Source organism: Geotrypetes seraphini, chromosome 3 (assembly GCF_902459505.1).
Source record: "Geotrypetes seraphini chromosome 3, aGeoSer1.1, whole genome shotgun sequence".
NCBI lineage: Eukaryota > Metazoa > Chordata > Amphibia > Gymnophiona > Dermophiidae > Geotrypetes > Geotrypetes seraphini.
The window spans coordinates 362492055-362515830 of NC_047086.1; the positions used below are offsets into that span (position 1 = coordinate 362492055).

The following is a 23776-nucleotide window of genomic DNA, read 5'->3' on the forward strand; positions in this document are numbered from 1 at the left end:
AGAAGACCTACATGTAGGGGAGGTACTAGAGAGGGTTAATTGCTGGATTGAGGTGGGGTGTGAGGGAGAGATACTGCATGGGGTAGTATAGGGGAAGAGAGAAGGAGAATTGCTAGACATAGGATGGGATTGGATGGGATGCGGTGGAACCAACATGATAGAAAAATAAAATGGCCAGAGAACAAAGGTAGGAAAAAAAATCCCCACCATTTTATTTTGAATGTATTAAATGAAATATGTTAATTGGGGGGGGGGGGGAATGTGCATAACAGATATCTTTGTGTTATGTTCAGTAATAAAGGAAATGCATTTCTGTTTTTATTTCTCTAGTGTTGTAGTACATGCCAAGTTTAACTTCTTGGGGTTCCCAGTTCTATTTTTGGGATCCCTTGTTCTGCATTTGGTGAGATAACATTATCATTTATTAATCCGACATACCACAATGCACCATAAAATGGTTTTCATGCAGTGTACAACAGAAAAAAACAGCCAAAGAGCAGGTAGGAAGGATAAGAAATGAGGAGAGAGGAAGGCCTTAGGTGAAGACAGCTGTAATAAGATGAGTTTTAAGACCAGTATTGTAGTAATGGCAGGCGGGAAGATTGAAGAGAGGCAGGGAAGAGAAGGGATTAGGAAGGCCCCCCCCTCCATTTATTTTCTGACCTGGGCCTCAGCATATGAACATTGGTCAGACCAATGGTTCAAGTAGCCCAGCATCCTGTTTCCACAGTGACCAATCCAGGTCACAAATACCTGGCAAAAACCCAAAAAGTAGCAACATTCCATAGTGATCTTAGGGCAAGCAGTAGCTATTCCCATGTATGTCTCAATAGCAGACTATGAACTTTTCCTCCATGAACTTGTCCAAATCAGTTTACATATTATATACAGGTACCTGGGGCAGTGGAGGGTTCAGTGAATTGCTAGAGTCCCAAGGAGCTGCTGTGGGAATTTAGGAGAATCCAGATACGACCTGCATGAAAATGTAGGCAAAGAGACCCCCGAGACCTGAGGGAGAATCTGGACTAAGATCTATATTGCAGGCGGAAGACACCCCAAAAAGTTATACTTCTAAGAGAGACATTGTACTTATGAATTCATGCTTCTGGACATATTTCTCTTTGTCAGCAAGAGACAGTCTGCTCTATGAGAGATTCACCTTTGCTCTAGTGACTGGCAGAGGTCTGCCGACTGTGATATCATTGATAAACTCAAGCACCAAGATAGAACGTACTACCAAAGAACAAACAGAACTACAATTTGGCTCAGGAAAAGAGGGGTGTTCTGCTCTCAGAAATTATTACCTTAGTATTAGGAATGCAGTGTCAGGGGAATTAGAAAGGTCAGTTTTGGCACTAGATGACGTCATGTTTCAGCATGGCTCCTTGATAAGTGTATAGACCATTCAGCCAATAAAAATGACATATGTGACAAACCAATGAGAAGTGAGTAACTAGGAGGTACCCTAGGCTACTGAAATAAAGTATATAAGTGACATGCAAGATGGCATAAGAAAAGAGAAGAAAGAGGAGTCAGTCCCAATAGCCAATATGCTGTACTTTGCTATTCCATGTGAGTTGCCTTTTGCTTATTGCTAATAAACCTATCTTATTGTAACTGTCACTATCCCGAGGTCTTTATTATGGGCTGATGATAAGATCTGCAGCCAATCTTATCATTTTGTGACCCCTGACGTGATAAAAATAGCCATCTTGGGTCAGACCAATGGTCCAAGTAGCCCAGTATCCTGTTTTCACAGTGACCAATCCAGGTCACAAATACCTGGCAAAAACCCAAATAGTAGCAACATTCCATAGTGATCCCAGGACAAGCTATTCCCATGTCTGTCTCAATAGCAGACTATGAACTTTTCCTCCAGGAACTTGTCCAAATCAGTTTACATATTATATACAAGTGCCTGGGGCAGTGGAGGGTTCGGTGACTTGCCAGAATTCCAAGGAGCTATTGTGGGAACTGAACCCAGCTTGCCTGGTTCTCAGACTACTGCACTAACCATTAGGCTACTCCTCTACTCCTGTGATATTTATGGGGTTGTTGTTACTGCCAATTTAAATTTTGTTGTATGATATATTTATTAAAAAATTTATATACCGCATACAACTATACGGTTTCCATAAAATCTTGTTTCCCTCCGATTATCACATATAACAGACATGTCAAGACAACATCGTTAATCGTCCCTGTTATAATAGGGATAGAGCACAAATTCAATCAATTCAGAAGTACAAACAAGCTTTAAATCATACATTGATGTCAGAAAAATTCTAAAAGGCGAATATCAACTGAAATATATATATATATAATTGTATATAGATATAGATATATATCTGATTGTAACCTCCTTGGTATTATTTAATGTAAGGCAGGGTAGAATGCATTGGTAAGCACCAGTAAATAAAGAAATACAAATTTTACAGGACCCAATCCCCAACCTATGATCCTTAAGTACTGGAAGATAAGGCTGAGAATCAGGGAACCCAGACTTCAATTCTCAATAACACTCATTATGATCTTGGGCAATTTCCTCATTGCCTCAGTTTGAAATATAACATATGAGATATAAATAAAGTGTTATATAAATATAATGTTTATGGACTTACCTACAATACTAGCATGTAACCAGTGGCGTGACTGTGATTCAGTGGGCCCTGGGTGGGAAAACTGAGATGGCTCCCCTCCTCCAGCATACGTGCCTCCCTGGATTCGACAACTCCCCCCCTCTGTACTCAGCTACTTACCTGCCCACCAGGTCCTCCTTAGCTACAGAGACCATGCTAAAACCTGCTTCTCTATTTAGTGGAACCTCTGTTACTGTGTCCCACCCACAGGAAGTTGCATCAGCATTGTAGGACACAGCAGAAGAAAGGTTTCGTTGCCCCAGAAGCAGAGGGATGGAAAGGTGCTGGAGCTTGACTCGTGGAAGGGAGAGTTCAGCTGCAGGCAGTCCCTACCACCAGGCAGCCTTGGGCATTTTGTTGAGCTCATTCAATGGTAGCTATGAGCTATGACTCATCTTGAGTTACTACTGAAAGGAATTGAGCTAAATCCAGCATGCCTAATTTGCTATGCTATAATATATATTTATTATTCCCTCCTCCCTTTACAAAACCACAGAAACGGTTTTTAGCGCAGACCAGCACGCTAAATGCTCTGCGCTGTTCCCGACGCTCATAGGAACTCTTATGAGTGTTGGGAGAAGCGCAGAATATTCAGCGCACCGGCCTGCGCTAAAAACCGCTTCTGCGGTTTTGTAAAAGGGGGGGGATATATTTATTTGGATTTATTAACTGCCTTTTATGGAGAGATTCACCCAAACCAATGTACAATACATTGAATAGTAATCAGGTACTCAAGCAATTTCACTATCTGTTCCGGTGGGCTCACAATCCAAATAAGGTACCTACTCTGACTGTCATGTTACTCTTTTATGTTAATTTATATTTATAAACTAAACATCTTTTTTTATGTGTCAAATACATGAATCTGTTTTAGCACATTATCTTTACTTTATAAAAGGCTCAGAGATGATCAAGCCTTCTGTAAATGCACAGGATATTCAACTGAGACTGTCTATAGTGCCACACTTTCTACTGAGTGGGTTTGTTGACAGAACTGGATTTCTTTTTCAGACAATGAATATATATTTATGGATTTGGAGCAAAAGCTAAGCAAATATTTCACCAAGAAATGGAAGCAAGAAGGAAATTTTGTAAGTTAGACTTCTCTTTAAAAGAAAAAAAAAAATCTTAATCACAAATATTTCAGAAGTCCTTATGGCAAGTAATTGTAAATATCTATCAGTTCTGAACAATATTTACCTTATAAACTACCGTTTTCAAGTTTTACTTATTTATCTACATGAAGTACAATATTATACAAGCTACATATATGTAAAGGACAAATAGGCATCTCTTGAATCCGTTTACATTTAGACCAGCTCATATATATTCACATCATATTTTATACAATATACAGATCCTTGAAGGATTCCTCAACTTTAGGAAAATAATAAAAACATACCTCTTCACCTAACCCTCCCTGCCCTTGACCGATGGATCACAAACAAATGTATATTGGTACCAGAATCCAGTATGTGTCACGTAAGGAAAACATATATTGTACAATCTTACACTGTAACTATGGCAAATCCAACCTGTAAACTGACTGTGTGCTAATTAGGATACAACTTGTACTGGAAAACTTGCGCTGTAAGGATAACTATGGTAAATTGTAACCGGTAAACTCTATATTAAGTATATTAATACAGTGGTACCTCGGTTTACGAGTGCACCGGTTTGCGAGTGTTTTGCAAGACGAGCAAAACATTCGGCAAACTTTTGTCTCGTAAACCGAGCACTGCCCCGATAAACAAGCACTCAGCAATGGTGGCCCAGGGGTGAGTACCTGCCTGTGGGAGCTGCAGCGATTCCAAAGTGGTGCCTTCCTTCCCTCGGGGTCCCCATGCGGCTGCCTTCCCGCTTCGGCCGATGCCTCTGCCGTCGGTCAGCGCCTACGGGCTCCCACCTAGGCTTGCCGCCATCATGAATGCGCGCTTCTTCACCTCTCCTCTACTAAGTCAGCCACTGCCCCGACAACACGCTCGCCACCTATAAGCACGCAGGACGTCCTGCGTGCTTATACGTGGTGAGCGTGTCAGGAACTTTGCCTGATAAAGGAGCTTTTTTGGATTACGAGCATGATCCTGGAACGGATTATGCTCGTAAACCAAGGTACCACTGTATTAAATATCTAGTATGTGTCAAGTTAGGATAATAACTTGTACTGAAATTATGGCAAATCCAGTGCAAATTGTAACCTGTAAACCAGGGGTCTCAAAGTTCCTCCTTTGAGGGCCGCAATCCAGTCGGGTTTTCAGGATTTCCCCAGTGAATATGCATGAGATCTATGTGCATGCACTACTTTCAATGCATATTCATTGGGGAAATCCTGAAAACCCGACTGGATTGCGGCCCTCAAAGGAGGAACTTTGAGACCCCTGGTTTACAGGTTACAATTTGCACTGGATTTGCCATAATTTCAGTACAAGTTATTATCCTAACTTGACACATACTAGATATTTAATACAGTGGTACCTTGGTTTACGAGCATAATCCGTTCCAGGATCATGCTCGTAATCCAAAAAGCTCCTTTATCAGGCAAAGTTCCTGACACGCTCACCACGTATAAGCACGCAGGACGTCCTGCGTGCTTATATGTGGTGAGCGTGTTGTCGGGGCAGTGGCTGACTTAGTAGAGGAGAGGTGAAGAAGCGCGCATTCATGATGGCGGCAAGCCTAGGTGGGAGCCCGGAGGCGCTGACCGACGGCAGAGGCATCGGCCCTCAAAGGAGGGACTTTGAGATCCCTGCTGTAAACTGTATACTGTGTATGTGTAACCTGTAACCCATTCTGAGCTCTTTGAGGACAACGGAATAGAAAACTAATTAAATAAATAAATAAATATACACGCAAATCCCAGCCCCCTCCCAGCCAAGCATGGACAGCAGAATGGGCTCTCAACTTTTTTTTTATATACAGACTGGGTCCGATCACAGAACAGAACATCTGCTTTATGTAAAGTTTGCATGGTGTAGAAGGAGGCCTCTGGGACTGGCATGTTTGGGAAGAAATATGTTTCTGATGATAACACTATGGCCCTGTTTTACTAAGGTGCGCTAACCGATTAGCGCGCGCTAAACGCTAGCGCGTGCATGTGAGTCTGTGGACACGTTAGTGTTTAGCGTGCGCTAATCCAAGTAGCGCGCGCTAATCAGTTAGCGCACCTTAGTAAAACAGGGAGCATGTAACGTGATTTTTGTTCCTGGGCAGTAAATGTCATTTCCCAATTGCTCATGCCTGAAATGTGTAGAAAATGCTTGTTATTTCCATAAAACTTTGCTTTTTCTGACCAGGAGAGTGAAATTTTGCAATTCACTTATTTGAAACATTAAAAAGTCACATTTTCATCTTTTCATTCTTATAAAGTCATAAAAAGCAACATATGAATCACAATTAACATGTAATTACAAAGAGTTATATAAAGATGACCACAGGAGATTTAGAAGTGAGTAGCTTTTGGAGATTTGTGATTGCATTGTAAGTCACTTTCATGAATCAGCCCCCAGTTGTAGTCTCCCATCATGCTCTCATTATATTGTTCTTGGTTACGGCGTTCAAAGTCCAGTATATCCTGGTGGAAGCTTTCACCTTGCTCCTCCTGAACATGCTCTCGTGTTCTTCTTGAATGTTTCAAGATGAGCAAAGACATGGACTTTGAGCCTATTTTACTGTTATTCTTCACCAGTTTCTCAACCAATTCCATATAGAATTTGGCCTTGTAATTGCCCTGGAAGCCCCAAACCACTACAACAAAGCTGTTCCAAGCCACTTTCTCCTTCTTACTTAGCTTCTCGGGAAATTCCTTGCACTCCAGGATCTATCTTTGGTCCGATGAAGACATCAGCCTTGACCTTTGCCTCAGACAGATTAGGGAAGATGACTTGAAGGCTGACAACTCCTTATCTAGAGCTCTGACATTGTTTCATTAGGCCCAATTTGATGTGCAGTGGTGGCATCAACTCCTTCTGGGGGGGGGGGTCCATCAGTGGTTCCTATCTGACATTGTTTCTCCCCATACAACTCGATTCACCGTGGTCAGACCCACCTTTGGTAGTGTGTCTTTGTGTGCCTGCTCTTCCAAAGGCAAAGACATCAGGGAAATGTAGTAAAACCACCTTGGATACCCATTAAGACTGCCACCATTTTGAAGTCTCCAATGACCTCCCAACCATACTCATCATATTTCAAGGTGCCTAGGAAGGGCTTGATGCTATTGTAATCCTCTTTGAGGTACACTGAATGAGCCCATGGAAGATATGAGTACTTGTTCTCGTTATGGAGCAGCATAGCTTTGATGCTCCTGGATGAGTTGTCAAGAGACGCCACCCATGTCCAGCAGCACCTCTCCTTCTGACTTCCCCACCACCACTCAGATCCAGCAGCACCATTCTTTTTCCCTATTTTGACCCAATCCAGCAGCACCTCTCCTCCCTCCTCTGCCTCTCTCTCCTCTCCGCCCACCCACCTCTTCAAAACTTGGACGGCAGTGAGCAACATACTCTACCTGTCTTTTTATTTGTGAGTTAGAGCTGTTATGGTTTGGTAAGTTATATAGGTTTTGAATGTGTTTTTGCAGGGTTTTATGTAATTTTGACATAACATAATATAAAATTCACTTGTATACCGCAAATACCATTAAGTTCTATGTGGTTCACAAAGACTAGTAATACAAATGAATAGACATCCGATTTCTAACTTCTAAAGTGTTCCCTCAAAAGATACGTTTTTAAGGCACGTTGAAATTGTTGATATGAAGTTGGGAGTGTAAATATATAAGTTAAATCCCTAGTCCATGAAAAGATAATAGTTGTTCCTGAAATTTCTTGTATTTACATCCTTTCACAGAAGGGGAAGAAAACAATGAATGAGTTTTCCTAGGATGTTTAGAATTTGTGATAATAAAAGATTCCTTAAGATACTCAGGAATTGAGCCTGTTAGTGCCTTAAAACAAATATAGCCCAGCTTAAATTTAACCCGTGCCTCAACTGGAAGCCAATGCAGTTGATGATAAAAATCAGTAACATGGTTATACTTCTTTAAATTGAAAAATCAGCCTAACTGCTGCATTCTGAATTTTTGAAAGTAGGCCCTTAGCACACAAAATAAAAATGTTCAAGTCTAGTGGTCTTCACATCCCGAAGTCGCCACCCAAACAAAATCCTATCTGATTTAATCGGTGTCTGGCAGTAGAAGGAGCATGATGCTCCTGAGGGGATATATCATAATTTGAATATTTTTTATTTGAGGGGTAGATCTATTATTGGGGAGGTCTAGAGCTTATACTGAAATTCTGTCCAATTCTGTCCAAACTTCACGCCGCATAGAAGTATTTGTTGAATGATGCTTTCACTTATAATGGCAGTTTTACATGGTAGCTGAAACTAATTGGAACATGAGGATTTCTTTATGCATAAAAGGCCATGGCATCTTATTTTGATAATTTAAAAAAGGGCGTTATGGGTGGGGTGTGTGATGTAGTGGGCATGATGTGCAGAAATGTCACTTTGGCTTGCCCCCTCCATACCTAGTTTGCCCTCCTATTGCCCCTCCAAATATTTCTGTGTGGAGATACCACAGATTATCTTCCTTTTCTATTTCGGTCTCTTTTTCCTTTATCCTTTTCCTGTCTTCTTTCTTCCTTCCTTGTCTACCTTTTCCTTTTATCACCCACCTTTTTCACTTCCTCTAGTTGTTTCTATTCCTTCCTTCGATAAGCCCCAGTCCCTCAGTTTTTCTCCCAATTCTTCTAGCCACATCTTTACTTCAGGTAGCTTACATTAATATCCAGTTCCAGTGGTCCAGCACACCTTCTAGTGGTGCTAAGGGGGCTACACTAGCAGGTCCCCCTCCTTTAGTTTCCGAATCAGGCCACAGTATCATGTACTTGCTAACCTATCTGATGAGCCTCAGAACAACACACTCTCCAACAAGGCTAGTCTCGACCAAATTGCCTCCATGTTTCCCTTCTCCAGTCTGCTCTGCTGACCCTCCATCGACCCCTGCCACCTTTTCTTCCTTCTCTGAAATCATTGAAGAGGAAACTGCGCATTTTCTTTCCTTCTCCAAACTCACTACCTGTTCCTCTGATCCCATCCCAACCCATCTACTAATCGCCATCTCTCCTATTGTCATCCCCTCTATTTACCATATCCTCAACCCATCGCTCTCCACTGGAACTATGCCTGACACCTTCAAACATGCCATAATTAAGCCCCTCCTCAGATAACCCTTGCTGGACCCTACCTACCCCCCAATTATTCCAATTATAGCTCTGTCTCCTTCCTCCTCTTCTTATCCAATCTAGTTGAATATGCTGCTTGCCATCATTGTCTTGGCTTCTTTTGTCTCGCGCTATCTTTGATCCACTTCAATTGAGCTTTTGTCTTCTTCGTTCTATAGAAACTACCCTTGCTAGAGTCTCCAATGACCTTCTCCTGGCCAAATCCAAAGGCCTCTATTCTGTCCTCATCCTCCTTGATCTGTCTGCAGTGTTTGACACTATAGATCACCGTCTACTCATTGATATGCTGTCCTTGCTTGGGTTTCAGGGCTCTGTTATCTCACAATTTCCTACCTTTCCTACTGTGGAGGAGTGTGTGGCGCAGTGGTTGGAGCTACAGCCTCAGTACCCTAGGATTGTGGGTTCAAACCCCAAGCTGCTTCTTTGTGACCCTGGTCAAGTCACTCAGTCCTCCATAGCCCCAGGTATGTTAGATAGATTGTGAGCCCACCAGGACACATAGGGAAGATGCTTGAGTACCTGATTGTAAAACCACTTAGATAATCTTGATAGGCGTTATATAAAAACCTAATAAACTTGAAACTATTGCACTTTTAGCATAAGCTCTGGAGGATCATCCTCTGGCACCATTCCACTATTGGTTGGTGTATCTCAGGCCTCTGTCCTGGGACTTCTTCTTTTCTCCATCTATACTACTCCCCTTAGTTCTCTAATCTCCTTCCATAGCTTCCAGTATCACCTCTATACTGATGACTCGGAATTCTACTTTTCTACACCTGAAATTTCTACAGGAATTCAGGCCCAATTTTCAGCCTGCCTGTCTGACATAGATACCCGGATGTTTCACCGCCATCTAAAATTAAACATGGCCAAGACTGAACTCCTTATCTTTCCTCCTAAATCTGCCTCTCTCCTTCCTCCTTTCTCTATTTCAGTAGATAACCCTCTCATCCACCCTGCCTTGTCGGCTCGCAACCTTGGGGTCATGTTCAACTCATCTCTTTCTTTTTCTTCGCATATCCAACAGACTGCCATAACCTGTCATTTCTTTCTCTACAATGTCGCTAAAATCTGGCCCTTTCCTTTCAGGAGCACACTGCCAAGACCCTCATCCAAACTTTTGTCATCTCTTCTCTGGGGACTACTGCAACTTGCTTCTCACAGGTCTTCCGCACCTTGCTACTCGCAGGTCCCCTTCAATCTGTTTAGAATTCTGCTGCACACCTCGTATTCCACCAGTGTCGTTTTGCTCATATTACCCCTCTCCTCAAGTCACTTCACTGGCTCCCTGTCCATTTCTGCATACAGTTCAAACTCATCTTATTGATCTTCAAGTGTATTCAATCTGCAGCTCCTCAGAATCTCTCCTCTATACTGCTACTACTATTTATTATTTTTATAGCGCTGAAAGGCGTATGCAACGCTGTACATTTTAACATACAATAGACAGTCCCTGCTCAGAAGACAGGACATTTAAACTAAACTAAACTAAACCTTAGGTTTGTATACCGCGCCATCTCCGCAAGCGCAGAGCTCGGCACGGTTTACAGAAGTTAAGAGGAAAGGAACTACAATGAAGGGATATAGGAGAGGGACTGAGAAAATAGAGAGGGACAGGGTACTAGAGAACGGGAGGTGATTAGATTTTTTGAAAAGAGCCAAGTTTTCAAGTGTTTTCGGAAGGATTGGAAGGAGCTTGAATTTCTGAGCGGGGATGAGAGGTTGTTCCAGAGTTCTGTGGTTCTAAAGGGGAGGGATGTTCCAAGTTTTCCTGCGCGGGATATACCTTTTATAGAGGGAAAAGATAGTTTCAGTTTTTGGGAGGGTCTAGTGGAGTGTGGGTTTGAGGAATTCCAAAAAAGTGGGATAACGGGAGGAAGGACGCCATGTAGGATCTTGAAGGCTATGCAGGCACATTTATAGAGGACTCTGGAGTATAGTGGGAGCCAGTGAAGCTTGGAGGGTTGGGGAGGTTATAGTGGGTATAGGTATCTGACAGCAGCAGGGTTGGGGGGAGATTATAGCGGATCTAGGTATCTGACAGCAGTGAGGGGGAGTTTAAGAGTTGAAAGCAGTTTCAAAAAAAGTGGGCCTTTAGCTTGGATTTGAACACTGCCAGGGACAGAGTATGACGTATTGATTCAAGCAACCTGTTCCGGGCATACGGCGCTGCAAGAAAGAAGGGACAGGGTCTGGAGTTGGCAGTGGAAGAGAAGGGTACAGATAAGAGGGGTTTGCTCAATGAGCAGAGATCACAGGGGGGGGGGGAGCATAGGGGGGGAGATGAGCGAGGAAAGTACCCGTGGGAACTCTGTTAATCTGTTAAATCTCTCTTGTCAATCCCCTTCTCTTCTACCACCAATTCCTGACTCCGTCCCTTCTACCTTGTTGCGCTGTATGCCTGAACAACCTGTCTGACTAGGTATGTCAGGCTCTATCTCTGGTAGTATTCATGCTGAAAGTCCTCTGTTTTTAATCTGCATTTAAGTCCTAACCCAATCAACTTGTAAAGCACATATATCTGTTTGCCATTCCCTCTATAGTCCCCTACCCTTTCCACCTCAACATTTCCCTTGTAAGTCCCTGAGCAGTGTGGATAGATTCACCCTTTTTGACCCGTGTGCCTGTCATAATTAGGGTTACCAGACGTCAGAATTTTCCCGGATATGTCCTCCTTTCAGAGGACACGTCTGGACAGCTTTTCAAATCCCAGCACTTTGTCCAGGCTTTGAAAAGCTTTCACCTCGGGATCGCATTGGGAGGGCACCTGCACATGCACGGATGCAACATTGTGATGTCATGCGCATGCATGCATGCGACATCATCGTATTGCATGCGCACATGCACAGATGCCTTCCTGATGTGGCTCTGAGGATGAGAACAGGTTGAGGGGGCATGGCTGGGAGATGAGGCTGGGTGGAAATGGGCGGGTCTGGGGCGGGGCTATGGATCTGGATTTTGCAGGAGTAAAATCTTGTAACCCTTGTCATAATTTGATTGTAAGCTCTTTCAAGATGGAACTATCTCTTGTGTGTTTAATGTACAACGCTGCATGCTTGTGGTAGCGCTATAGGAATTATAAATACCGTTTCCCTGAAAATAAGACCTATCCCGAAAATAAGTCCTAGCATGATTTTTAAATATGCTCCTAATGGGAATGGGGAAAATGGTAAATTTATTGCAATTGCAACAATCATTTGGTCATTTCAAAATCTCAGGGTTATAAATGGTTGCAGTTGAAACAGACCATTCAGAAAGGGTTCCCTGACTGGCATAACTTAAAAAATCAGTATAGCTTGCCGAGCCTATTTTTTCAGACAGATTTGCAAGGGCACCAGGGCGCCAAGTGGTACAAACTAATATCTGAATATTTGACTAAAAAACCTAAAACAAGCCTAGAAGACATTTGGAGCATTGACATGAAGCAGCATATTTCTGCTACGCAATGGCCACAGATTTGGACTTGGAGAATGAAATGTACAGCGTCAGCATCTAAGAGACAAACTTGGTTTTTTTTTGTTATATAGAATTTTTTGGACCCCAGTTTGTTTACAAAAGTTGGATAGTTCAAAGTCTAATAGATGCTGACACTGTCATCCTGATGAAGGAACATTGGATCACTTGTTATTCTACTGTCCGTTGATGCTCAACTTTTGGAAATCAATTTGGGGTAAAATCAACAGGATATTGGAGACTTCTATTCCACTGTCTTATGACATTGTTTTATTTGGGGCTTTATTGAAACCTAAGAGTCCAATTGATGCAAAAAATAAAAAAAACCCAAAACCCAGACTTCTTATGACAGGGGTGGCCATGAAGTTAATAACGAGAAATTGGAAGAACTGGGACAGACTGAACTTTACTTTTTGGTGGGAAACTCTTTGTCAATATTATATATATGAAAGAATAAATGCTGAACAATTGGGACATAAAAAAAAGTTTAAAGAAACATGTGGTCCATTAGCGGCATTTCTTAAAACTAATTAATCAAATAAACCTTTAATTCCTAGTTGATTTCTACAAACATCCAGAGAAGGAAGGAGGGGGGGGAATGTACTTTGTATTAATATTTGTTTGGCTATAAATGCTGTTTAATGTATTATTTAATTGTATATTGTTTGCACTTTGTATTTGATCTGAAAATTAATAAAGATTTACAAAAAAAAAAAGATGCTCCTAGTATAAGCCCTACCCAAAAATAAACCCTAGTTAAGATTAACCCCCAAAGCCCCCGACACTCCCCGACTCCATCCTTGACACTAGTGCTGCCTGATTTGCTGATTAAAAAAAAAAATCCTGCTGCTTTAGGAGGCCTTGGAGTGGAGGTATGTCATTCTCACAGTAGGAGGATTGGTGGGATGGAAGGGATGGATAGAAAGATGCTGCACAAAGGGATGGGTGAGAGGGGAGGAAAGATGCTGCACATGGGAGGGGGAGAAAGGAAAGAGGAAGAATTGGGTTGGAGGAGAGGAAGGGAGAGATGATTGTTGTACATGAAAAAAAAAAAAGATATCCCCAAAAGTAAGCCCTAGTGCATTTTTTGGACTCAAAATTAATATGACTGTCTTCTTTTCGGGGAAACACGGTAGTAGTAGTAGTCTTCTTCTATATCATATTTTGAACATGGCTTAGCACCTGGAATTTTTCTGCTTCCGCTTTAAATATAGTTACACTTCAGACATAAGAATAAAACATGACATAACAAAGGCAGCAAGGAATGGAAATTCTATGAAGAAAATAAAAATTTGGGTTGCAGTGACAACATCCATGAGATAATACTTTTCTATATTATTCTCCTGTAGGGAACGGACAAGTTCAGGCCTCCCTTTCTTGCCTTCTTCAGAGTCCAGTATTATGTGGAAAATGGAACGATAATAAGGTAGTATTTTATTACTCAATGGTCTTATTTACAGTCCAGGTTTGTGCCCGATGGCTTGGAACTGTGTATGAATTGTGAACTTGTCTTGAGTGAATTGTATTCCCCAAGACCAAGCAGCAGAAGTTGAACATATCCAAAGTGCTTGAGACACTTGGCCTGTTACAACACATACACAGACATACTCCCAGATACACAAACATATAATCTCATGGACCAGAAACAGGGAAATGTGGTATGGACATGGGAGCGGGGGCTTTGATTGGTGGGGTACTGGATCAGGTGTGTGGGGTGGGGGATTGGATCAGGGATGAGATTGATAGGAGGGGGGACTTATTGAGAGGGAGCTCTGACAGCCTTTGTAAAATGCAGCTCGATGCTTCCAGGCTGCTGGAAAAATGCTGCCCCCAAGCAGTGTTGTTCATTTAGGGTTTCTTTTATCAAGCCCGATAGCGTGGGCTGCCACTGTAAATGCCCATAGGGCTTTGGGGCATTTGCTAGTAATGCAGCACTTGCTAGTAATGCAGCTTCATAGAAGAGGCTCTTACTAAGACTCATCAACTTTTGAGACTGTTATACTGCAGGTCACTGAATCCTGTGTTAATTCAAGGTGTGGTGAAAGCTTGCAATAGGAAGTAAAAAAAGGTGGGTGATGAAAGGACGAGGCAAACAAGGAAGGACGAAAGAAGACAGCATAAGGATAAAGGAAAAAGATAGAGACAGGAATAGGAAAGAGAAAAAGGAAGATCATCTGTGGTATATCTAGAAAGAAATATTCAGGGTGGTAACGGGGGAGGGTGGGGTGGGGGAAGCTAGGTATGGAAGGGGTAAGCCAAAGTAGCATTTCTGCACAGCATGCCCACTACATCACACACCCAACCCCCAACTCCCTTTCTTAAATTAGCAAAATAAGATGCCATGGCCTTTTATGCATAAAGAAACCAAGTAAAACCACCATTATAAGTGAAAGCATCATTCAACAAATTCTTCTCTTGATTCTCTACAGCGGTGTTTCTCAACCTGCGGTACGTGTAGCCTAGGGGGTATGCAGACCACCTGTTGGGGGTACACGGGCTGACCGCTGATTGCTCCCTGCCACTCCCTTCCGCCGCCACACACCAGATCCATTTAATTATCTCCTGCCACCACCACAACCCACCCTCTAGCTCCATTTAATTATCTCCCGCCGCAACTCCGGGAAGGGAAGGGCAGGTGCGTGCAGCGATTGAACACCGCTGGACCACGACTTCCAATTCTGGCATCGGAGAGAAGGTTCCAGGCCAGAATTGATGTCAGGGTTAGGCTTGTGGGCCCAGAATTGATGTCGGGGGTAGGCTTGTGGGCCGGCAGCATGCCTCCTATTACCGCCAGTGGGCGGGTGCTGCAGAAGGAGAGGTGAGGAGAAGGAGCGGGGCATCGGTGATGATAGGCACAGGTGCTTATGGTGAAATAAAACTTCAATTATGAGATAAATCCAACTTAGAAAGGTTAGATGGCTTTTCAGGCCGCCAACCCAACAACATTCAAGGAAAAATATCCAGACAGGACAAACAAAATTCTTAAGGTGCAAAACTTAAATTGTCAGAATGGCTTTCAAAAACACAGTTTGTCAGAATGGTATCAGGATACAGTTCAACATAGAAAGAACCAAAGGTAAAAGTTCCAGTGAGCTTTCCTCTCACACTCCAAATAAATGCTTCAGGGTTGTTGTCCTGCTTGTGTTCAGCACAAAGTAAAAAAAAAAACAAAATTCAAATTATTTAGTCTTTGCATGAAATGTCCAGGTTCCTCAGCAAGTCCTGTAAGCTTTGAGAAAGGTGTTCCAACAAATAGTGATAAAAAAATCTCTTCAGAAATAAAAACCAAACATTCTAGACCAGGGGTCTCAAAGTCCCTCCTTGAGGGCCGCAATCCAGTCGGGTTTTCAGGATTTCCCCAATGAATATGCATGAGATCTATGTGCATGCACTGCTTTCAATGCATATTCATTGGGGAAATCCTGAAAACCCGACTGGGTTGCGGCCCTCAAGGAGGGATTTTGAGATCCCTGTTCTAGACAGAGTGCGGGGCTGCACAGCTGAGACTAGTCACCTCCCCCACCTGCACTCCATTGTAATGGCAAAAAAAAAAAAAGTAAAGTCCTTAGCAAAAATTAGGTAAGCAGTTTTCAAACACACACATTCCAAGCTCAGTCTTTGGTAAGGAAAAACAACTTCTTAAGGTGTTCAGTTTTCCCACACAGGTTACCAGTACAGCAATACAAAAACAGTAGCAAAAGGTTTCTTTCCGTTTCAATTGCAGCTTTTAACTTGGCTTTTCAGATAAGATAATAACCTTTTCCACTTGCCTTAATGAATCAGCAGGTCTCCATGTCCTGAGACTGTGGGTCTGCTGGCACTGGAGAAGCCTCAGCTTCCATCCAAACTATCTGACATTGTAGTCCCTGTACCTGCTTCTTCCAGGTCCATTACCATGGGCTGCTCTGCGCCAGCCCGACTCCTCAGCCCTGAGAGCTCTGTATCATGAGGAAGCCTGCGTGCTTCTACCTGTGTGGCTCTCTTCCTTATTCCAACTCCCAGGCATCTGTTCCTCTCTGAGTTCCTTGCCTTCTCCAATGCAACTTGCCTGTTCTACCTAGCAACTCAGCATTAGCCCTTAAAAACCCGCAGCCCCACCCATCAAGCAGGGCAGGATTAACCAACAGGCCAAGTAGGCATGTGCCTAGGGCCCAAAATGGTCAGGGAGGCCCCAATGAAGGAGGGCATCAACATTGTTTTTTCCAAACGGCGATGGGCCCCTCCAGCATCGATTGGCAACGCAGCCCCCCCCCCCCAATCAGCAACGTGTCCCCCCCACATCGATGGAAAGTAAGACAAGCAAGCAATGTGGGTAAGAAAGGCAACGGGAACTGTAATTGTGCAAGCGGTGCTGCTTGCCCAAAGCTTCCCTCTGACGCAGCTTCCTGTTTCCGCCTAGGCGCATGGTGGGGTGGGGCGGGGCAGGGGGGTCCCAGTATACTTGTGTGCCTAGGAGCCCTTGACGAATTAATCCTGCCCTGCCTCCAAGCACCTGGTGCCGGAGAATCCCTCTCACTGCCTCTTGATAATGAGGAAAGTTCTTTCAGTGTGCTGTGTGTGCTAGGGGAAAGAGCAGAGCTGCTCCCTCTAGGGTTCTGGACAGGAACAGCATCAAACTTAGCAATATGTAATGTAATGTAATGTAATTTATTTCTTATATACGCTACATCCATTACTAGCAGGCATAGGCTGCTCACCACAAGGTGCCCAGGGTGGTAGTACCACTCTCCCACCCTGTTCTCCAACCCCCGCTCCTTCCCTGCCACCCCTGCACAAGTGCCTTTTCCCTTCCCCATACCTCTTTAACTTTCCCGGCGTGAGCAGAATCACCAACTTGCGGCCCGCGTTGGTGTCGGCTCTCCCTCTGACATAGGCAGGGGATCCAGAAGTAATGTCAGAGGGAGAGCTGACACTGGCGCGAGCAGCAGGTTGGAGTTACCGCAAGCGTCGGCGAAGAGCTAGAGATACAGTACAGAGGAGTGGGAAAGAGTGGGGGGCGGAGAGGAGGAGGGGTGCCAGTGCCCCCACCAAGAGGGCACCTGGGATGGACCACCCCCTATCCCTCTTACTATGCCACTGTGTACATGCCCATTGACTACGTACAACGATGTGCTGATGCACTACTCATATTCCATGAGAGCTGCTATTCTCACATTACCCCTCTCCTCAAGTCGCTTCATTGGCTCCCCGTCTATTTCCCAATACAGTTTAAACTCCTCTTGCTGACTTACAAGTGCGTTCGCTCTGAAGTCCCCGATATCTCTCCTCGCTCCCCGCCCCCCACCCCCCCTGGTGATCTCTGCTCGCCGGGCAAGCCCCTCTTATCTGTACCCTTCTCTTCCACTGCCAACTCCAGACTCCGTCCCTTCTTTTTTGTGGCGCCGTATGCCTGGAACAGGCTGCCAGAATCAATACGTTGTGTTCCGTCCCCGGCAGTGTTCAAATCCAAGCTAAAGGCCCACTTTTTTGAAACTGCTTTCAACTCTTAACTCCCCCTCGCTGCTGTCAAATACCTATACCCACTATAATCTCCCCAACCCCGAAATGTCCTGTCTAAATTAGATTGTAAGCTCTTCTGAGCAGGGACTGTCTATTGTTATAGAAATAAATAGTAGTAGTAGTAGTTTGGAGGTAAGTCTTTAATGTGGGATTAGTGTGTGAGAACAGGTTATGGTAAAAATATGCTAAAGAGTTTTGCAGAAATTTGCCTTTGTGACTTATCCAGCTAAGCTGGGTTCCTGGTTATGTTGGTGTAAAGTTAACCTGGGGGGGGGGGGGGGGGATCAATTTAGGAATTATAGTTAAAACCAAAATCTTGTAATGGAGATCATTGCTACACCCCGTTTTTGTTTCCCGTAGTAGCAAAACAGCAAGGCACCTGTACTACTGCAGCCTCAAGGACCAGATACTGAGGTCATGTTGTACACACAGGGAAGAAGTCTACTTTTTCTTAGCTGCCTATGGATTACAGGCTGATCTTGGAAACTACAAGAAAAATGTTCACGTCGGAAGATATTTTGAGCCTGAAAGCTATTTCCCACAGTGGGTAAGATTCTACAGGAGACCTTCAGATTGTACTTATTTTGTATTTTTTAATTATCGCTTTTAACAGTGTGATATACAAAATTGTGTGCTACATAATTTTAACCAGAAATTCGGCTGCAATCATAAGCTGGGGAAAACCATTTAAAAAATGTTTATTACTTAACAAGAGAACATTGATATTATAACAGCATAAAACATGGTGGAACAAACTAGAAAGTGGGAAGAGCAGATCTCACAAGAAGGGAGCAAAGGAAATCAAGCAAATCTTAGAACAAGGTGAGAAGGAGAGACGAGGAGAGAGAACGAGAGGAGTGGTGAGATGAGCAATAACAGTTAAGGAGGGCAGTGACATGTATGCAATAGATTAGAATATAAAGATGCAAGTTAGGATTTCATTCACTTGGCCTGTAAGCATATTTGGGTATTCAATTAGTTGGATGAACTAGGAAATAGCCACTGAAAAGAAACATCTGTGACTATGACCAATTTTAGATCAAAGTGTTATACGGCCCAATGAGGATAACTAGGAGTTCTAATCTATTTGCCTATCCAAAAATAAATGGCTGCAGATACAAGACTTTTTTTGGATAAGACTCTTGCATTTCAAGCAAGTAAGCAGCAGTCCTGGTGGGGTAATTGTATCGGTGGAGTTATGTTGTCTTATGGTGCATTTCGAAAAGTAATTAAAACAGCGCTGTTTGATAAATTCATTTCCTAAGCGTGGATACTATGGTTAACAAAAATTTTGTATTGAACATAGTTAAGAAATTGTTGAATTTTTAATTAATTGTATTTCGCTGATTGTCCAGCCTTCTTCAGTGTAAACCACCTAGAAATTGTTTGATTATGGTGGTATAGAAGAATAAAGTTATGTTATGTTATGTTATCTGAGTTGGTCTCTTTCCCCCTTCTTTTCCCATTTCCTGATTCTTTTCTCTTTTTTTTTTTCAACTTTTTTATTTGAACAGTGATCAATGCATAAGAGAGATTTGTATATAATGGAGGAGAAAGTATGCAAATATGTCTCCTGCATATTCATTATGAAACCCAAAAACACACAAGTCCAACTTCAAACTATTAAAAAATAATAAACATCTTTTTAGTGATATGATGTGCTCAGACCCATAATTAATATGCCACAAGTTAGACATAGTCGCATTAATGTCCCTGAACTGCTCTTCCCTCTCACACAACTGTTCAATTTCAAATCCCATTTAAGATATATATTCTCAGAATAAACTTATGTACTAGTAGATCGGCGGACGTCATAATGCCGCTTTACAGAGCAATGGTCAGACCATATTTGGAATACTGTATCCAACACTGGTCTCCCTATATCCCAGGATATAGCCCTGCTGGAGAGGGTGCAGAGGAGAGCCACGAAGCTAGTAAAAGGGATGGAGAATCTGAGCTACAAGGAACGGCTCGGAAAACTGGGATTGTTCACCCTCGAAAAGAGAAGGCTGCGAGGAGATATGATAGAGACTTTTAAAATACTAAAAGGAATCGACAAAATAGAGCAAGAAACATTGTTATTCACATTGTCAAATGTGACACGGACAAGAGGTCATGGACTGAAACTGAGGGGCAAGAGGCCCAGGACAAATGTCAGGAAGTTCTGTTTCACATAGCAAGTGGTTGTGCTTGGAATGCTCTCTCGGAGGAGGTTGTGACGGAGACCACCATTCGGGGATTCAAGGGCAAGTTGGATGCACACCTTCTTGCGAATCACATTGAGGGATATGGGTAAACAAGGTATTCATCAGGGAACACCTACCTTAGTCTCCGTGTGCGTGGGTCGCCAGTCTAGATGGACCTAAGGTCTGATCCGGTGAAGGCATTTCTTATGTTTAATGTACGTATGCACTTATCTTTCTTGTGTGACTGGTGGTTCCACTTCTTTAATTGTCTGCCTTGTTTACTATGCATTACCACCCAAACCATTCATACTATAAATACATATAGGAGGAGTGTTTATGTACTGTATTTATAGTATGAATGGTAAGGGTGGAAGGAAGAGATGTATCAGCTTTGGTCAAAATTTTTGGGCCAAGAGCAGGTCCAGATGATCCTCCATATGCCTACTGACTCGCCCTGGGATGGGTGACGTCTACCTGAACTGGCTAAGGAGACCAAGGGCTCCTTTTATCAAGCTGCGGTAGGGGTTTAACTTGCGGAATACCACGCGTTACACAGGTGTTAGTTTTTTGGCTTGCCGCAGGGGTTAGCGCGTGATGAAATGTCCGACGCACTAACCCCTGTAGCACACCTTGATAAAAGGAGCCCCAAATGTAGATAAGTACAAAATGTGACTGTACCATCTTTTTCAAGCCTTGTCAGAACCACCCGCAAGTAAAAGAGATTTACAGGGCAAGATGGCGGAGATGGCGGCTCAGTGAGAGGACGCTTGGAGCAGCTTTGGATACCGCCGAAGAACAGCATGGTGAAGTATGTTAAGATGTTAGTCTCTGTGTACTTTTGTCAATGTTTTAATTATTATTATACAACGCTTAGTATTTTTGATAGGCGTTTAATCAAATAATCAAATAAACTTGAAACTTGATAAACTTGAAGAGGAAAGGGAAGCCACGTTTGTTCCCAGCCGAACCGGCTCCCTCTCCGGTGTCGATACAACAGACGCTGGAGAGCTTTCTCTTACCGGCTAAGCCCGAAGGAATTTCCGGGGGAGAAGGCTAGCAGCTGACAGGAGATTTCGCCTACAGTGTGGCAGAAGCCACGCTGAGCCCCGAGGATCGCGAGACTCCACTTCAACTCGGAAGTACAGCTGAAAAGTCTATGGGAAGCCCCACGGATACCAGAGAGGTTGCTGGCGGGAGCTTTGTCGCTGGATCATCTTTTCTTCTTCTCTGTCCCAAGAGGTGTTACAACCAGCCGGGGAAATCTGTGAAGGAGCTGCAGGAGGATGGTCTGAGGGATTGTCCCCGAGGTCAGACTATGCAGCAACCAGCACTACAAAAGCTGGGACTAATCTTATACTTTCAGCTAAGAAGAACTCTTTTGAGCTCATGAACCCTGATTCTGACACAGAGATCTATCCAGAAATGACTGTTCTTGCTACAAAGATTATGACTGACAGCAATTTGAAAGCTCACCATTTTTCTCATTTCTTAAGTTGATCATCACTCAGACCATAGTACACCCTACCACATTGCAACTCTAACTCATCGACCAGCTGATGAAGGACTAGACATCTATCATTGAAGTTTCACCAGAGAGTCAGAGCTTCAGATCACCAAGAGCAACTTGGCACTACCTGGGAATTTGAACATTCAACTTCCACAGAAGACAACATAGTTCTTCAGCAGAGCCATCACTAACCCAGTGATCTACACACATTGTGAAGGAACATGATTTGAGGACATCATGGACCATTGTCCACTCCAGAGACTCTTTTCTCTCTGTTTTATGTTGTTTGTCTGTGTTGTCAGTCTCTTGTTTCAGCTCTTGAGAGACTGCAAGAAAGAATTCATCTGTACATCAGAGATGGCAGGACAAGCCAGAAGTCATAAAGTTTTCAAGTTCCAGTTACCGTACTTATAGACTGTGAATGGATTATGTGGTATTATTAAGTTTGAGTAGTAATAGTGGTATCTATAGACACCAAGTGGGAAGTGTACTTCATGTGAGCAGATTCCTGTGTGGAGAACAATTTATTGCTTCACATTACCATAGGAAAGCAGAGAGTGGTAGAAAACTGGAACGCTCTTCCGGAGTCTGTTATAGGGGAAAACACCCTCCAGGGATTCAAGACGAAGTTAGACAAGTTCCTGCTGAACTGGAACGTACGCAGGTAGGGCCAGTCTCAGTTAGGGCGCTGGTTTTTGACCAGAGGGACGCTACATGAGCGGACTGATGGGCACGATGGACCACTGGTTTGACCCAGCAGTAGCAATTCTTATGTTCTTATGGTTTACACCTTTGAATCTGCTAGTCTCAAATTTACTAACTTTGAATTTGCTAGTCTAAATACAGCTTAGTGGGTTAAGTTGGAGCAAAATATTATTACTTCACAGAATATGTGAAATACATTACTGGCTTCCCCTACTCATTGGATATGCCAGTATAGTGTGGACTTATATAAGAAGAACTTCCTTGAGATCAAATGAACTGTAGATTGTTTATTTCTTTGTTTTAATTTTTGTATTAAAGAACATTGTTTAAGTAATAGAGTCTAGTCTGATAATATTAAAGGCTACAGGCTCAGTTTATCTGACTGGGATTCTCTGGAAGAAGCTCAGTGACATGGGTCATCTCCCGTACACCCATCGGGAAGCCAGAATTTCCCACTGAGCAGCTTCTTCATCCAGAGGTAGCAGGAAATATTTTCATAAAACATTCTTTCCTGTTACCACTGATCTCTGATCTTATAAAAGCATTTCCTGCTGCCACTGAATGTGGAGGCCACTTCTTTTGCCCCTGGATACAAATCAGCTGAGCCAGTGGCAGAGATATGGGCAGGGTTGGCTGTAACAATTGGAAAGACTAGGTGGAGCTGTGGGCAGGGCTGGGGCAGAGTGGATGGTCTGGGGGCAGGGCCTAAATCTCCCACTGATTAGGTTGACCCCCTTGGCAGCTCTGTATTACATGCAGATTGGTGTATGATGATACGTAATCGGTCTTAGGCTGGAGCTGCCTTTGTTGCACCTAAACAATGTATTTGCATCCATCTTCAGTGGGTAATTGTTATACTAGTAGGGGGATAGGCTCAGAACGCTATCTAGCTGAGCATACTCACTTTGCAAGTGTTTTATTTTTAAGCACCAACTTAGATTCAAACTATATTCATTATTCAAAAACAGTCTAGAATCAATTTTGGGAAATAACTTCCTTGTTGTTTGCATTAGGAAGCAAGGCATCCTGGAATTGTTTGACCTTGAACCGATTATCCTTAAACGGGCAGACCTTATTTACATAAGGTTTCCTCTACCATATTAATAGAAACCTTGTGACTTACCTACCGGAACACAGGAGTATTGTACAAATTGCTGAAAATAAGGAGATATCAAGTGAATTGTTGTGTTGCCTTTTTTTTTTCTGCTATTTTGCAGGTAATTGCAAAGAGGGGCACTGAGTACATTTTAAGGCATACTCCTGAAATACATGGAGAGCAGCAAGGGTTTACAGTCAAAAAGGCTGTGCTGAAATTCATTAAGGACTCCTGTTTGTTGGAAGATGTTCCGATCCACTACTATAGACTGCACAAGGTAAACAAAGCATGGAAAACATCCTGTTTCTCTTTATGAATTTTAAACCTAGATTAACGCTAAACAAAAATTAAGCAGTGTTATGTTTTTCTTACTGATGCAGTTGTTTTGCTTCTGTATTAAGACTAGAGAATGAACTCTCCAAACATCATTAGTTGGTTACTGGTTTCCA

The 23776-nt window shown here is 43.0% G+C and overlaps 1 protein-coding gene across 5 annotated transcripts in view; it reads left to right on the forward strand.

Moving 5' to 3' along the window:
- The window catches only part of LOC117356310 (FERM domain-containing protein 6-like), an 89052-nt gene that overhangs the window by 18777 nt on the left and 46499 nt on the right, over positions 1–23776 (forward strand). For 4 of the 5 annotated variants that reach the window (XM_033935370.1, XM_033935371.1, XM_033935374.1 and 1 more), the window contains exons 3-6: positions 3651–3730; positions 13684–13760; positions 18194–18380; positions 23449–23604. In XM_033935370.1, coding sequence (XP_033791261.1) covers positions 3651–3730; positions 13684–13760; positions 18194–18380; positions 23449–23604 — 500 coding nt within the window. The remainder of the gene's footprint in view (positions 1–3650; positions 3731–13683; positions 13761–18193; positions 18381–23448; positions 23605–23776) is intronic. The other variant, XM_033935372.1, reaches the window with a different exon arrangement.